This window comes from Ambystoma mexicanum, chromosome 7q, assembly GCF_040938575.1.
Source record: "Ambystoma mexicanum isolate Mex_15411 chromosome 7q, UKY_AmexF1_1, whole genome shotgun sequence".
Lineage (NCBI taxonomy): Eukaryota > Metazoa > Chordata > Amphibia > Caudata > Ambystomatidae > Ambystoma > Ambystoma mexicanum.
The window spans coordinates 746,290,516-746,307,817 of NC_090941.1; the positions used below are offsets into that span (position 1 = coordinate 746,290,516).

General features: G+C 47.6%; 1 protein-coding gene across 5 annotated transcripts in view; it reads left to right on the top strand.

Moving 5' to 3' along the window:
- The window catches only part of POGLUT3 (protein O-glucosyltransferase 3), a 201,090-nt gene that overhangs the window by 53,981 nt on the left and 129,807 nt on the right, over nucleotides 1-17,302 (top strand). For all 5 annotated transcript variants that reach the window (XM_069640275.1, XM_069640273.1, XM_069640276.1 and 2 more), the window contains exon 5: nucleotides 16,079-16,275. In XM_069640275.1, the coding sequence (XP_069496376.1) occupies nucleotides 16,079-16,275 (197 nt within the window). The remainder of the gene's footprint in view (nucleotides 1-16,078; nucleotides 16,276-17,302) is intronic.

Sequence of the window (17,302 nt, forward strand, 5' to 3'; positions counted from 1 at the left end):
ATTAAATTGAAACAATCAAATTGGGTAATACTACCAAACATGGGGAGCGGGAGTTGCAGGGGTGTCCCCCGCTCCCCACATTTGGCAGTGATGGCCTTTGGGGGCAGCAGCGGTGTCCCCCCGCTTCTGGAGGTTTGGAGGCGGGGGATAGCGGAAAAAAAATAAAAGAAAAACGGGCCCGCCGGGTCGGATACGACCCGCGTAGGAGGGACGGAATTGATGCTGCAGAGTCAGAAGAAAAGCAGCCATCAAAAAGGTAAGTAGGGGGTGACTGGGGGATGCACTGGGTGCCGTGGGGGGTTAAAGATTTGCCAGATTTGGCCACAGCAAAATTGTCTGGGTGGCAAAATTGACAACGGCCGCCAAATCGTATACATCCATAGCAAGCTTCTATATGTTTCCTTCCCCCTTGCGTTACTGCGTATTTACAATTATTGACCAGTAAATTACTTCATCTTTGTATTCCAGATTACATTCCAGATTACTTTAGCCTTAGGTACATATTTCTGTTGGTGCTTCAGTTACATTGTCACTCTTAAGTATTTTCATATCTCATATCGTTACAGCATAGTTTTATATATCCTCCTCATGACTTCACTCTGCCCTTGTCAGGTGTTTTCTTTAACGTCCCATGATGTCCATAGGTGTGTGCTGACATCCTTCCACACTTTGTGCGAGGGTACATTCTGTATGTCTGTCTGAGTGCACAACGTCTCTCATACACTCAATGCAGTATAGCCACAATACAGGGTATCCCATTTACTGCTCTTCTTCTACTGTTCCAATATGACAGTGGTGAGGGGGCGGGAGCTAGGATAAATGCATCCACCTGTTCCTCTACACTGATGCACTGTTCATTCCCACTTTGAAAGAGCACTATTTTTGTACACAGTGTCTATCTTGTAAGTATGTAAGTATTGTATTCATGCTTATGTTGTAACTTTGTAAGCTTTGCATTTCCATAATGCTTCGCCCTTTTACTTACGAGTCTGGTGCGCTTAACAAATGAATAAAAAAACAAACAAACAAACTTGATGTAGCCCCAGGAATGCAAACCTCAGTCAAGTTCTGAATGTGTTTACTTTCTCCTCCTCAACCCACCACCACCTCCACTTCTCATGTCCCCTACCATTTGTCACCTTTTACTTTCTGTCTATTTTCCAAATCTGTTACCCGTCCATATCTATAAATAAACACATTTTTCCAACCTGCCTGAATCAGTGAAGAAATAGAATTATCATACCCTACGATTACATTTATCCAAAACAAAAGGGCATATCAAATGTTGATTTCTGTGACCTTTTCAAATTGTGTGTGCCATTAGTGCACTTTCTTGGCCTAGTCGGGATCAAAATAAATTCTGGTTGGGTTCTGTGGAATGGGCCCCTTCCCAGGTATTGAACCTCTGCTTTGGTAACACAGTGGTGTATTATTTTATGTATTATTAATGTGCTTAGTTAATTACAAACTTTACACATATAAAGAAAAATATTATTTTTGTACACTTTAAGTTCTAAAAATCATTAGCTGTATGTCATAATTACTATTGATTTACACATATAAATACATTTGTTTTCACTTTCTGAATATAACTTATATCTATTATAAAATCGTAATAAAATGTCATAAAATCCATCATAATATCAACCATAAATTTTATAATCAATTTTATTCAATAAAAATCGTTCTTTAAGTCATCACATTACTTCAAAAAGTTCATAACTTCTAACCATACATTTTAAAGTATGATATTAAAAGCGTTGTTCTCACCATTAAGGCAGTAATCCCACAATCCTTCTTCGTTTATAGTGTCCTAATGAGTCCCATATTTAACTGATTGAATCATGTAAATTTCTCCCAATTTTCTAAATGTCTTGAATGTTCTAATTGTGAGATATGTTCACAAATTCTACATTACATTTTCTAAATTGGGAGATTAATTTCAGGGCCCAGAGACGAGAGTAATGGTAGTCTATTTATACGAAGTAACAGTAAAATTCTTCACACACCAAGCGATAGGCACAGTAACTAAGGGGCCAATTCATAGAATTCGGCGCACAAGTGGCGCACGCGGCTGGCGCACAGTGTGCGCGTGCGGTAGTCTGCGCCAGACGCGTGCGCCGAAACACATTCAGGCGCACAGCGTATTCATGGATTCCAACATCCACAACCAGCCGTGGCGCAGAGTGGCGCAGCGACCCTGCAGCAGCGTCAGTTACGCCCCCAAGAACGCCCCTTGCGCAGGGAAAAGCCATCAAAATCCCCAATCCAGCGCAAAGGGCAGCAGCAAACGCAGAGCGGGGAGCGTGTATTTCAGGGGTGTGCGGGTGTCCCCACACGCGATAGGCCTGGTACGTGTATTACAGGGGTGCGCGAGAAAATCTACACGCGATTGGCCTGGGTACGTGGATTTCAGGGTTGCGCGAGAAATTCTACACGCGATTGGCCTGGGTACGTGGATTTCAGGGGTGCGCGAGAAATTCTACACGCGATTGGGCTGGGTACGTGGATTTCAGGGGTGCGCGAGACATTCTACACGCGATTGGCCTGGGTACGTGGATTTCAGGGGTGCGCGAGAAAATCTACACGCGATTGGCCTGGGTACGTGGATTTCAGGGGTGCGCGAGAAAATCTACACGCGATTGGCCTGGGTACGTGGATTTCAGGGGTGCGCGAGAAATTCTACACGCGATTGGGCTGGGTACGTGGATTTCAGGGGTGCGCGAGAAATTCTCCACGCGATTTGGCCTGGGTACGTGGATTTCAGGGGTGCGCGAGAAAATCTACACGCGATTGGCCTGGGTACGTGGATTTCAGGGGTGCGCGAGAAATTCTACACGCGATTGGCCTGGGTACGTGGATTTCAGGGGTGCGCGAGAAATTCTACACGCGATTGGGCCTGTGCGAGTGGGGCAGTGTATTACGTAGGTGTGCGGGAAGTTGAAGAGGTGAATTGCCAGTGTGGGTCCTCCCAGGTCTCCCCTCTACCCCCTCCACGACCTCTGCAGGCAGCCCACACCACAGGGGACTACCCTGCACCCCTGGTCATGTCCCGCAGGCAGCCCATCCACCATGGGCATGCCCCCCAGCCAAGCCACATGTCCCCTTGCACCCCCACCCCCCAGCAGGCCCCCACTCATGTCCCTCTGCACCCCCACCCCCCAGCAGTGCAGGGGCAGCCTCCACCAGGCCCCCACCCATGTCTCCCACCACCCCCACCCCCCCAGTCACCAGGGGCAGCCTCCACCAGGCCCCCACCCATGTCTCCCAGCACCCCCACCCCCCAGCAGTGCAGGGGCAGCCTCCACCAGGCCCCCACCCATGTCTCCCACCACCCCCACCCCCCCAGTCACCAGGGGCAGCCTCCACCAGGCCCCCAACCATGTCCCCTTGCACCCCCACCCCCCAGCAGGCCCCCACTCATGTCCCCCTGCACCCCCACCCCCCAGCACTGTGGGGCACCTGCCAGCAGGCCCCCAACCAAGTCCCACCCATGTCCCCTTGCACCCCCACCCCCCAGTAGTGCAGGGGCAGCCTCCACCAGGCCCCCACCCATGTCCAACTCATGTTCCCCACCCAACATGTCATCACAATCCAGAACCCTGGTCTCTATGGGCAGCCTCCAAATGCAAAACACCCACCCGAGTATTGCATCCACCCACTCATAATTTGCAATCACATCACAGAACACCAATTGCAAGTTCCGAAACAAACACATGTCCCTCACATACACCCAATGGGTGTCAGTGAATCTCAAAACACATAACATGAAATGCATGAAAACAATGAGATACCACACATTGAAGTTCAACAAAAAAATAATGTATTAAAGGAAACATGAATAGAATCAAAAATGAAGAAACTGAAATGTGAATGTAAAAAAATGAAAAGAAGCATGTCCGTTCAAAATAAAAAAAATAAAAATATATTGAAATCCAAAGTAATGTTGTACAAAGTCAATGTCCACAAAACAAAATCCAATGGGAAATAAAAATAAAAGCCATTGATCCATGGAGAATGTCAAAAAAGAAAGTATGTACAAGTCTACAACAATGTACAATGCAAGAAGCCAGGGTCCATTATCCCAACAAAATAAAGGAAACCTATCTAACTACACTAACTAATAAAAAAATATATACAAAAATGTGGCCAATGTCCAAAAGGTCCAAATGAAACAAAAACAAAAATGAAACCTAACACTACCTACATAACTATGTACAAGGGCAGCGGGCTAGTTCCACGGCTCACTTCTGGATGTGCCGGGCCAGGGCATCCTCGAACTCCTCCTCAATGTCCCGGAGGCGGTCCTCCTCCATGGCCCCGAGGGTCCGCAGGGCCGTCGACGTGTCCACCTCCAAACCCCTGCGGATTGCCTCGAGGCACTCGGCCCGCCTCCGGGACATCGACATGGAGTTCGAGGATGCCCTGGCCGGCAACATCAGAGTGAGCCGCAGGACTTGCCCGCTGCCATTGTATATAGTTCTTTAGTTAGTTAGTGTTAGGTTTCCTTTATTTTTTAAGTTTTTTTGGACCGCTCGGACAATGGCCACTTTTCTGTATATATTTTTATTATTAGTTAGTAGTAGTAGGTTTCATTTATGGTGTTGGGCTCATGGACCCTGGGATATTCTTGTACATAGTTTGATGTTTGGAAAACATTTGTTGGATTTATATTTGTGTTCACCATGAGGCAATGGTTTTTCCTTATTTTTCCCCCCATTATTTTGCTTTAGACTACATTAGTTTTTGGATTCCTTTGTTTTTTGATTTTTTCTATTTGTTCTCGGACATGGACCATTTGTTTTGTCATCCCCATTGTTGTGTGTTTTATTTCTTTACTTCATTTTCATCTTTAATACATATATTTATTACTTACATTTGTGGTATTTTCTCATTGGTTTCATGCATGTCATGATATGGGTTTTGACATTCACTTGCACCCATTGTGTATGTGTGTGTGAGGGACATGTGTTCATTTACATACTTGCCATTGGGGTTGTATCATGTAATTGCATCTACTATGTGGGTGGATGCAATCCTTGCCTGGGTGTTTGTGCTGGGTATGCTGCCCATTACTGCCATGATTGCGTTTCGTCAGGACCTGGGGGCAGGGGGACATGAGTGGGGGCCTGCTGGGGGGTGGGGGTGCAAGGGGACATGAGTGGGGGCCTGCTGGGGGGTGGGGGTGCAAGGGGACATGAGTGGGACATGGTTGGGGGCCTGCTGGCAGGTGCCCCACAGTGCTGGGGGGTGGGGGTGCAAGGGGACATGAGTGGGGGCCTGCTGGGGGGTGGGGGTGCAAGGGGACATGAGTGGGACATGGGTGGGGGCCTGCTGGGGGGTGGGGGTGCAAGGGGACATGGTTGGGGGCCTGCTGGCAGGTGCCCCACAGTGCTGGGGGGTGGGGGCGCAGGGGGACATGAGTGGGGGCCTGGTGGAGGCTGCCCCTGGTGACTGGAGGGGTGGGGGTGGTGGGAGACATGGGTGGGGGCCTGGTGGAGGCTGCCCCTGGTGACTGGGGGGGGCAAGGGGACATGAGTGGGACATGGTTGGGTGCCTGCTGGCAGGTGCCCCACGGTGCTGGGGGGTGGGGGTGCAAGGGGACATGTGGCTTGGCTGGGGGGCATGCCCATGGTGGATGGGCTGCCTGCGGGACATGACCAGTGGTGCAGGGTAGTCCCCTGTGGTGTGGGCTGCCTGCAGAGGTCGTGGAGGGGGTAGAGGGGAGACCTGGGAGGACCCACACTGGCAATTCACCTCTTCAACTTCCCGCACACCCACGTAATACACTGCCCCACTCGCACAGGCCCAATCGCGTGTAGATTTTCTCGCGCACCCCTGAAATCCACGTACCCAGGCCAATCGCGTGTAGATTTTCTTGCGCACCCCTGTAATACACGTACCCAGGCCAATCGCGTGTAGCATTTCTCGCGCACCCCTGAAATCCACGTACCTAGGCCAATCGCGTGTAGATTTTCTCGCGCACCCCTGTAATACACGTACCCAGGCCAATCGCGTGTAGCATTTCTCGTGCACCCCTGAAATCCACGTACCCAGGCCAATCGCGTGTAGATTTTCTAGCGCACCCCTGAAATCCACGTACCCAGGCCAATCGCGTGTAGATTTTCTCGCGCACCCCTGTAATACACGTACCCACGCCAATCGCGTGTAGAATTTCTCGCGCACCCCTGAAATCCACGTACCCGCTCAATCGCGTATTTAACTTCCCGCGCGCCACTTTTTTGATGCGCTGGGACTCTACCGCCTGCCTTCGTGTGGCGGCCGTGTTTCAGCTTGTGCGTGTCTTTGGCTGTGCGTGGCTTTGCCCTATTCGATTCCATGAATACGTGTGGTTCGAGTGCGTATGGGCGTTCCGTCTGCTTCCCTGCAGTACATCCCCAGTTACGCCCTTATTTTCGCGTGTTGTTCCCCATTCCGCGTGTTACGCCCCATGTCCCGCCCACTTTCTGGTGTGTGCGCTGCGGTTGTGCGCTTTCACTGTGCGCATCGCGCACGCCTTTCGCGATGTTGCAGTGACGTGTGCGCCATGCACGGGTTTGGCGCACATCCCGAGGAAGACACGCGCAGGGACTTCCATGAATCGCACGCGTGCGCGTGCGCCTCTTTTTTTCCGCTTGCGCCTGCTTGCGCCTGCTTGCGCCTGCTTGCGCGTAGATTTTCGGCGCACGTTTGTTCCATGAATCGGCCCCTAATAGTTTTTGGGTGTATTTCTGTTTTAAGTTACAGGCTTGATGTCAATGCAGTTTTTCAATTTATTAATGTATTTGTAATTCCTTAGCCCGTCTGAGATTTCAATTAGTTTATCTATCGTTGTTTTAGGGTGCAATATTCAATTTCCCAATCTGAACACCATTCTATTGATTCTAATGTTTGTCCATCCAATTTACCATATACACCACCCCGGTTATTCCTGGGACATTCACCCAAAGTTTTCAATAACATACATCTGTGTCCCATTTTAGATTTGATGTGCAATTGACATCTCCTTTTCAAAGCAAGTGCCGGGAGAGAGGCCAACCCCAATTTCAATCGCAGCAATTCTATTGACACTGCAGGGCCAACACCTAATACCTTTCTCCAGCAGTTCCGTTCTATTACTTTGAGCCAAGGATAATCACTCATAGCCAGGGCATCAATTCCTTACAGAATGGTGACACTAAAATATTGTTTGTACAACAATAAAACACCAGCCAGGTTGTAGCCTGACATTTCCCTGTCAAATCTGGCATCAAGAGCAGTTATGGTTAGCGCGTTCCTGCGTTAAGTGATAATAAAATCCTCATAGCAGTTAAGACATCTGCAAGATATTTGTAAGAGTCAACATATTCGATCTTGTTTCTTGATATCACTAATTCAGGTCTCAGCAACTTTTGATTCAATGCCTGCATCAACATAGTTTTATCATAGTTAATAATGAGTGCATGATCTCAGGAGAGGGCGCTACAGAGCCATCCAAGATGGCGGCCTCGCTGTGAGCTCCGTGTAGCTCCCCAAAGATCCAGAAAATAGTATTTTCCGTGGCGACCTGTTGACACTCAGCGAGAGCTAAGGCGTTTCTGTGGACAACCCTGGAATTATTTCATCTGCCGCATGAGGCTTCCTCCATCTGGGTGGCGGCGCAGTCTCGGTGGAGCTGTGGTGGGGTGGCCGTGCGGGAGGTAGCCGAGCCCGACGGTAACATCAAAAGGCGCCGGCCGTGCAGCGCCGGAGCTCCCGAGGTGCTTGGCGGAGCGGGGAAGCTGTGCGGCAGTGTTGTACAGCGGCGACCCCCCAGAGCGACAGCCGCCCTTCGCCGGTGCTCCTGGGAAGCGAGGAGGAGCCGGTTGCTGAGAAGCCGTAGAGTCCAGAGTGGGCCCAGAGGACCGGTGTGATCAAACAAGAATGCGGGAGACGGCGCCGAGGCCGTGGACCATACGCCAGCGGGAAGCCAGGTACGAGCGCGTTGTGCGTCCCCTTGACCGCCAGCACCCGCGATAGGTCGGATTGGTCCCCCGGCTCTCCCGCGTGACAACATAACCTACAACCACCGCGGATCTGTGGGGCCCGGCGGCCACATACACAAAACGAACATAGATCAGTCCTGCATTGCCATCAACAGTGAGGGAGGCCAACTGCGGGGCGCCGGATCCACCCCGGGGTTGGCACTCCGGTCAATTGACTGGGGGGTCCGGGGCACGTATCAGGAGCCTCGCAAGTGAAAAGGTTTCTACAGGCCCGCGCATGCGGATATAAGCGCCACTCCACAGTGGGGCAACTAGTCAACTAAAAAGTATTCTGAATCCCAGCAGAAGCACCCCACCTTCAACGGCTGACAGAGAAATCGCCCCAGAGCCCCTGCGAGGCCATAGCATTAGTTCTTGGCCATAAACTGCGCCGATCACTGCGGCTATGCCCGTGAATTGCACAGGTGCTCAACAAGAGGTGTGTACCCAAGTGGCGACGTCGATACATCCATAGACGTAACACGGAATTCCTCTCCAACTCCTCTCAGATACAATAGGGGAGGCAGAGGCGAAACCAAAACTTGCAGTGTGTGCGCCTAACCGTGCGGCAAGGAATCCTCGGCATGCCTGCCACAAACACACCCAGCAGACTCTTGGCTGGTTCTCCTGAGCCCGCCCTGTGTCGCATTCTTGGTGCTTAAACGCTCACTTTCATCGCGATCATGGGGAAAACGGATAGATCACAGAGAAAACTGAACTTTGAGGGCTGCTCCTCCGTCAAAGCGTCCTCTTCCAATATTGGATCACAATCACCTAACCCAAGACCGCCCCACGAAGAAGAGGAGACGCAAGACTTCGACATCAGAGAAATTCTGTTAGACCTCAAAGCAGGAATAGGGAGCCTGGGGAGCAAACTAGACTCGCTTTCCTCCAAAGTAGACCAGCTCCAACATCAGTTGGATAAACATGCTGACAGGCTAGACACTGTCGAACAGAGGGTTTCTGACCTTGATGATGGGACAACGGCCTTAACCTCCAGGGTATCCCTACTGGAGGCGCAAATGAAGGCCGTGAGTGCCAAAAGGCCGCTCACGGCGTAATAACATAAGGATCGTCGGAATCAGAGAGCACCAACCCACCCTAAAAATGGAGGAATATGTGGAGAAAATTTGCATAGACCTGTTCAGCTCAGAGATCCTCTCAAAGTGCTTTGCTGTCGAAAGAGCCCATAGGGTTCCTAATGCGAAACCCATTCCCGGAGCAAACCCCCCCGACCCATCATTGCGAAGCTACTTAATTACAAGGACCGGGATGCCATTCTCAGAGCAGCCAGAGTCAAAGGAGAGCTCCAATACGAGGGTGATAAGATTCAATTTTTTCCAGATTTCTCCCAAGCCGTCCAAGCGCAAAGGTGAACTTTCACGGCCGTGAAACGAAGATTGCAAGAAAACCAAATTCAATACTCCATGCTTTTCCCGGCGAACTTCGCCTCCAACACGAAGGTAAAACGCAGTTCTTCAACACACCAGAAGAGACCAGTGATTATTTGGACCGCGCCGGCTGCAGGCCCGCCCCAAACAATGGAAACCCTCAGAGGGGAAATAGACTGAGGAGAGATCCGCCATAAATATCCACTTCGTAATTGTCGCAAAATGAAAGACGCCTCAGCAACACTCACACAACAGTTTTATCACAACGGACCGAAATTCTTAACGAAGGTTGGGAGCCAGCTCCGTCTTGGAGGGCCACCGGCGCCCCTAGCACTGCAATGTTGAATGTTCTGTTTATAAGGGACTGTTCTTTGTGGGCCAGTTGGGGGTTGCCCACACAAGGGTGGGAATCCGGTTCTGCCGAGCCACTACATACCCCTCACCCTCATTCCACAACAATCACCTGGTTCATTCTCACTCCAACACAAGCCGGGCCCTCCGGCCACCTCCAGATTACAAGAATCCAGTCACTTCCTCTGGTCCTGACGGATTGAAACTTAATTAACCTTCCAGGTGGCAGGAATAACACTTAAAATCGCCACCTGGAACATCCGAGGTGGTAACCATCCAGCGAAGACTAGGAGAATCCTCCATTATCTCCGACGTCACAAGATCAACATTGCTATTTTACAAGAAACTCATCTCCTGCCTTCATCAGAACAACTTTGGGCCAAATCATGGGGTTGTCACAGGTACTTTTCATCATATTCGTCGTATGCTTAGAGGTGTTGCAATTTTAATCGACAGGAAAACGAACTTTAGTCTCATTACCTCAGTAAAGGACTGAGGGAAGAGCCCTGCTGGTGAGAGGGTTGATCTCAGGGAAAGAGGTAGCAGTAGTAAACTCATACGCACCAAATACCGATGGACCCAAGAACTTTAACTGGGTCATGACCCAGCTGGGGAAGATCACCGCAGCAACCATTATATGGGGAGCGGACCTTAACACGCCAATTGACCCCAATCTCGACAAGTCCCATAATACAACGGGACATCCCTCCAAAGCCAGCGCCCAAGTCTGGGAGATTTGCCATACTTTTGAGTTGTCCGACACATGGAGGCGTCACAATCGAGACGCAAGAGAGTACACCTTTCATTCTGCTGTTCACAATACTAGTTCCCGGATTGATTACATTCTGGCATCCACTCACTGCCCTTTTAACTGGGGGGAAAACCAGATGTTACCACGTTCCTTCTCTGATCATTCAATGGTCACACTGGAAGTCACCCTTTCAGGCACCACAAACCCTGGGTTCCGATGGAGATTCAAGCCCGGATCACTCAACGACACCGTCTTTGCGGATGAACTTCGCAAAGAAATAATATCCTTTATAGAAATAAACCAAGACTCTGTCGCCTCGGCCAGCACCATGTGGGAAACACTAAAATGTTACGTGCGAGGAGTATGTCTGGCCAAAGAAAATGGCATACTGAAACTGATCCGGAGAGACTTGGCCAGCAGTGAACAGCGCTTGAAAGAACTAGAGCTGAGAGCCTCCACTACCCAAGACTCACATGTTCAAGCCGAATTAAAGGAAGAACTGCTGAAGTTCAAGGAAATGGCTGAACGTGAAATAAAGTTCCTGAGCCGCAAACACCAGGTCCGCCAACATGGGGAAGGACAGAAACCAGGCGCTTTGTTAGCCCGTCTTCTATCAATAGACAAATCTCCGACCCAAGCGGAGTGTATCAAAGATGACCAAGGTCAACTAGTATATTCAGAGGAAAAAATTCCCAACGTATTTCGGGACCTCTATCAAGTTCTTTACAGTTCCAAAGGGGATTCAGATGCTGAATCTATACAAAAGTTCCTTGACGACACGGAGTTGTACTGGGTTGAAGCGGAGCTGCGTGAACCCCTGAATGCTCCGATAACAGTAGAGGAAATTCTTGAGGCAATAAAATCCCTCCCAAATGCCAAGGCGCCTGGGCCTGATGGGCTCATCGGAGAGTTCTACAAGGCCCATGCAACCATCCTAGCCCCTCTTTTGCTCCGAGTTTTTGAAGAATCTTCACAGTGTGGATACCCCCCCCCCCCACATTGCGTGAAGCTAATGTAATGGTGCTGCACAAAGCCGGTAAACCCCCAGATGAGTGTGCATCCTACAGGCCAATCTCCTTGATTAATCTGGACAATAACATTCTAGCTAAAATCCTCGCAGCACAGTTGCTTCCTCTTATGCCTGCACTTGTAATCGGTGATCAAGCTGGGTTTATCCCGGGGCGAAGCACAACCTACGGGATCAGAAGACTGTTTGGCGTCATAGAGGCCATAAATCCAACACAACAGGCAATAGCAGCCCTTCTCGACGCCGAGAAGGTGTTTGATTCTGTTGAATGGCCATTTATGTTCGCAACACTTACACAAATGGGCCTAGGCAAATTCTTTATCAAATTAGTGTCCTTGCTATACAGTGCCCCCCGCTCGTATATCACACTTGGAAACTCCAGGTCCTTAGGAATAACACTAGAACGCAGAACAAGACAGGCTTGCCCGCTTTCTGCCCTGATTTTTACCCTCATTATGGAACCCTTGGCGTCGAGGCTTCGCGCCAACCATCTGACCCGAGGTCTTAAACTGGGTCCCCATAGATGAATTGTCTCCCTCTACGCTGACGACGTCATGTTATTTGTCAGTGATCCCCAGGCCAATCTTAACCCGGTAATGCGCGAAGTCATAAAATTTGGGCAAATGTCAGGTCTCATCTTTCCCCTGACCTCGACCACAACTGAATTCGCAGATGATTACGGTCTTAAATGGGAAACCTCAAAGGTTCGCTATCTGGGTATTTGTATGTCACGTAATCATCATGAGATGTATATAGAGATAACTGTCTGTGCACTACATTCCTTGCAGGAACGAATTCACAGGTGGAAAGCTCTGCCACTAACGATATGAGGAAGAACCTCTTTAACGAAAATGGTTGTCTTACCTAAACTTCTCTATTTATTCACGAACATTCCGCTGCTTCCCCCAAATCCTTCTTCCAAAAAGTCTAGTCCTAGAGTTGTTGTGGGCTGGGAAACCGACACGCGTAGCGTACAGCACATTAACGTTGCCAGTGTCGAATAACAGATTAGCGCACCCCGATATCGAGAAGTACTACTGGGCAGCCCAGGCTCAATTTCTCAGTCATTGGTATACGGTCCACTTTGTTCGTCCTCACGTGCTGTGGAGCGAGCCTTAGCTTCCCCCAACCTCTTGAGGGCCGTCATTATCAGCCATATCCCGGTCCCATACAACACGCTAAACACGGTCCTATCCACGTACGCAATTTGGAAAAAAATAGCCAATAAATAAGGGGTGACAATAAGATTTTCACCATTATTGCCAATTAAATTCGTTCCTGGAATCCCCCTCACGAATGAGAAAGTGATCCTTATATGGACAGACAAGGTTAACATTCACTCCTTTGGAGACCTCTTCCCCGGGGGTACAGTTTTGACTCCACAAATGGCCAAAGATAGAGGCGGTAACTCCTCTTTGGATGTGTTCATTTACTTTAGAATACGTCACACCCTTCAAAAGTTGTTTCCGTCGTTTCCCAATCAACCTCCTACATGGGACTTATTACACAATACGATTCAACCGCAGGGGGAAGGAAGATTAGTGTCGCTACCATATAAGTCCCTCATAGTAGGCAGTGTGACACCCAAACCCAAGGCGCAGCAAAAATGGGAATCAGCCATTCATGAATCGATATCAGGCGGAGACTGGTCCTATATCCTCCGCCAAAAGCAAAAAGTTGCAATAAACACACGGTATAAATTAATTCACTTTAACTTCGTGCATCAGACGTACTACACCCCTGTTAAGAGGAACAATCCTCACCCAGAATTGTCGGCCCAATGCGACAGATGTGCGGCAGCCAACGCTGACTTCCTCCACCTAGCTTGGAACTGCCCGGGAATTCACAATTTCTGGTCCTCTGTTCGACAAATAACCGAAGACATCATAGGCGACAAAGTGACCCCAACGCCCCTTGGAGCCTTGCTCAGTCTTACGAAATACTTGCAGCCAGCATCTCGAACACTGAGTGCGGATTTATAAGACTCCTACCATTGCATGCTCGCCCCTCGGACATCTGGGATCCGTACATAACTTATCTGCTAAAAAACGCAGATCCCTCAGATTCCGATAACTCGGCGAGCTAGAAGATGTGTTGTGGGGCTGAGATTCGTAAGGAGGCTCTGGATAATGGCGAACTGAACATGCGGAAAGAACCCACGGAATCCTTCAACGGTGAACTTGGGAGGGCGGGGGCATGGGGGTTGTCTCGGCAGGGTTGGTTAAAGTTGGGTTTTGTTTTTCTTTCTAATTTTTCTGTTTGTTTTACTCTCTTTGCGCACCCAGGTGGTGCCTATGTATGTCGATCATATTGAAAAACCAAAAATAAAGTTTTTTAAAAAAAAAGTGCATGATCTCTAGCATAGTTATTTTATTTCAGGGCAGATCTTTTAATTCCTGCAAAGCTATGATCCATGATAACCAGATCATCAGCGTAAGTCATGCAAGGGATCTTAATTCCATCAATCTTTGGAGTACAGTTGTGGGTTTTACTCAATACTCCAGGTAAATCGGAAAGATAGACGTTAAACAATAGGGGGGCCATTACACAGCCTTGTTTTACACCCCTGCTAATTTGTATTGGTGCAGTAAACCCCTCCCCCCCACGGTCCAATCTCACCTGCACGGTGGTGTCTTTGTGTAGGCTACTAACCACAACAAAAAAACACCAGCCAGGCTATTGCCTGACATTTCCCTGGCAAATCTGGTATCAATAGCAGTAAGGGCTATCGTGTTCCTGCATTTAGTGATGATAAAATCCTCATAGCCCTTTTTAGAGGTTAAGATAACTGCAAGATATTTGTAAGAGTCGACATATTCAATCTTGTTTCTTGATATCACTAATTCAGATCGCAGCAACTTTCGATTCGATACCTGCATCAACATAGTTTTGTTGTAGTTAATGAGTGCATGATCTCTGGCATAGTTATTTAATTTCCTGGCAGATCTTTTAATTCCTGCAAAGGTATGATCCATGATAACCAGATCATCAGCGCAAGGGATCTTAATTCCAGCAATCTTTGGAGTACAGTTTAGGGTTTTACTCAATATTCCAGGTAAATCAGAAAGATAGACGTTAAACAGCAGGGGGGCCAATACAAAATCTTGTTTTACACCCCTACTCATTGTCAGGGCATCCAAATTGTACCATTTTGGCCCATAGTCTGTTTTGATTAACTGTATCGAAGGCGGATTGGAAGTCAACAAACACTACATACAAGGTTGTTTTACCACTCATACCTGCTTCAGAAATGAGCTTATCCATCAGTCTCAGGTTATGTGCTATCTCTAATCCTAGCCTGGATCCTGTGTGGAATCTGTCAAGTAATTTCACAGATTCTATCAATTTCTGTAACTCCTCCAGCATTAGGGTAGCAAAAATGTTTCCTGTGGTGTCAACCATAGATAGTAAACTGTAGTTTACAGGTTCAGTCCTAGGTCCTTTTTGGTATATAGGAACTAGAAGTGATCTCTTCCAGGAGTGATGAATCTTACCTAACAGGGTAACTTTAGAATCTAGTATGTATAGGATCGTTGCCCACAGTTCTGGTTCATTTTTCATTGCAATATTTGACAGGCCATTTGGGCCTGGAGTGCGGGAAGCCTCTTATTTCCTTATCTTTATCAGAAGATTATCTCTGTCGGTTTCTTTCCGAAGGTTTTTCTTTCACTTTACTTACTAGTAAAGTTAGCCACAATATACTGGAACCATTGTGTAGCAAACATAAAAAAACAAAGCAGTTTAGAAACACCGTATGACGTTTGCGTAGGGTGAAATGGTTTGTTCGCTGTACAGACTAATTCCTTGAGTCACCCTACGGTAAGGTTTACTTTACTTAGCCAGTTATCACATTTAAATACAGTGAGGTGACTGGCTGCTGACGAAAAAAAACAGAACGTTACCAGTGTCCTAGGAAATGTAGCACCTGAAGACTAAAAGCTTTGCCACCCACATTGTTGTGCTAGCTTGCACCTTTCTGTGGAGATAAAGGGGTGGTACAATTTATTGACAAATGATAACAATGAATTTCTCTTGCTTCAAAGAATAATGAGACGGGAGATATTGAGCGTTAATCCCTAAGCTAACTGCCAAGCTCCAGGATTGTGCATCAATTTGGCTTGATGTGAGGCCTTTCCCTTTTACCCACCCTTTCTCCGTATAGATGGGTATTTTTGTGCGATTACAGCTCAAGAAATCAACAATTACCGATGGTGCTACTAAATAATGGTCTTAGATGTATGCTAGCAGTTTCTTTAATGAATTTAAAGGTGTATTCTGCATCAAAATTCTCAATTTTAAGTTCAGTTCTTTCCTGACCAGTTTAGTTAGCAATGGTTGATCACACCATTTGCACAAAGCAGTAACTTGTTTGGATGCATTTACTATAATAATTACAACATAATGTTTAAGCCGACGTTCACTATCCTCTTGGCTGCAAAATGGAGGTAATTTGTTTTAACAAAACACGTTAAATTGGCTAATGGAATAACAGTTGTAGCAGCCTTCATGACATTGGGTTTGTGAAATTGTAACTGTTTTGCCCAACACCTTTCAGGTCCTTCCTGGAGCAATAAAACTGAGCAAGCCTTTTTCAGAGGTAGAGACAGCCGAGAGGAACGTCTACAACTAGTCCGACTTTCCAAAAAGCACCCAGACTTACTAGATGCTGGCATAACTGGGTATTTCTTTTTTCGAGAGATTGAGGAGAAGCTGGGAAAGGCACCACTGATTGGATTCTTTGACTTCTTTAAGGTAATCACTTTGCATCTCATGATACATTTGGTTAATGATATAGTATGTTTCTTGTAGTCATGTGTTCAGTGTGATATGCCATGTGATAGATTTCATGAGACTAGTCAACTTTTAGGTGGCCTTGACAGTTGATTTTGTTTTGACTGTGTGACTTGGAAATTCAGTAAAGGAACAGTGGGGATGCAATTTGCTTGGATTTCAGCAATATATTTGGCAGTAAAACAAAGACGATTGTTGAACTAGCTACATGACCTTTGGGTGGTGTACTAGACTGGCTCAAGTGCTGCGGCTTTTCAATAGACAACACAATATAGGTTATTGTTATTGTTATTGTTATTTTGCATTTATATAGCGCCTTATATACCATTGGTATGGTCTGAAGGCGCTGGTAGGTTGAACGCCCTTGGGAACCGAAGTTCATATCAGTAGAGAGAGTAGAGAGAGTCAAAAGGTGCGTGTGAGCACCAGGTATGTGTACAGCTCGTGCAGTATCAGTGTAATAGCTGCTTTCTAGTGGTAGGTGTGGTGGTTGAGAGGTCAGGAGTATGTGTTCGTTCTGGCAGGATTAATCCAGATCGGATGTGGCTGCGTTGGGCCTGAGGAGAACGCCTCGCTGGGGGGTGTGTAGCCAGCAGTGATTATTTAGAATGATGTGGAGTGAGCAGCGAATGTTGATATGAGAACAGTTATACCGAATGGTGTCATAGTATCTCTGTGTTCTAGTTGAGTGGTGATGTAAGGAGAGAGTAAGCGTGTTGGTGAGATATGATGGGTTTCATGCCCTTTCAGAGACTTCTAATTCACAGGGAGGCTATTGGGGACACTTCTAAATTTGACTTTTCACAGAGAGGCTATTGAGCACAATTCTGAATGCAACATTTCACAGCTATTGGGTGCACTTCTGAATTCAACTTTCTAAATGTACTTCTAAATTCAACTTTTCACAGAGAAGCTATTGGCTACACTTCTAAATGCAACTTTCTAAGTGTACTTCTAAATTCTACTTTTCACAGAGAGGCTATTGGGC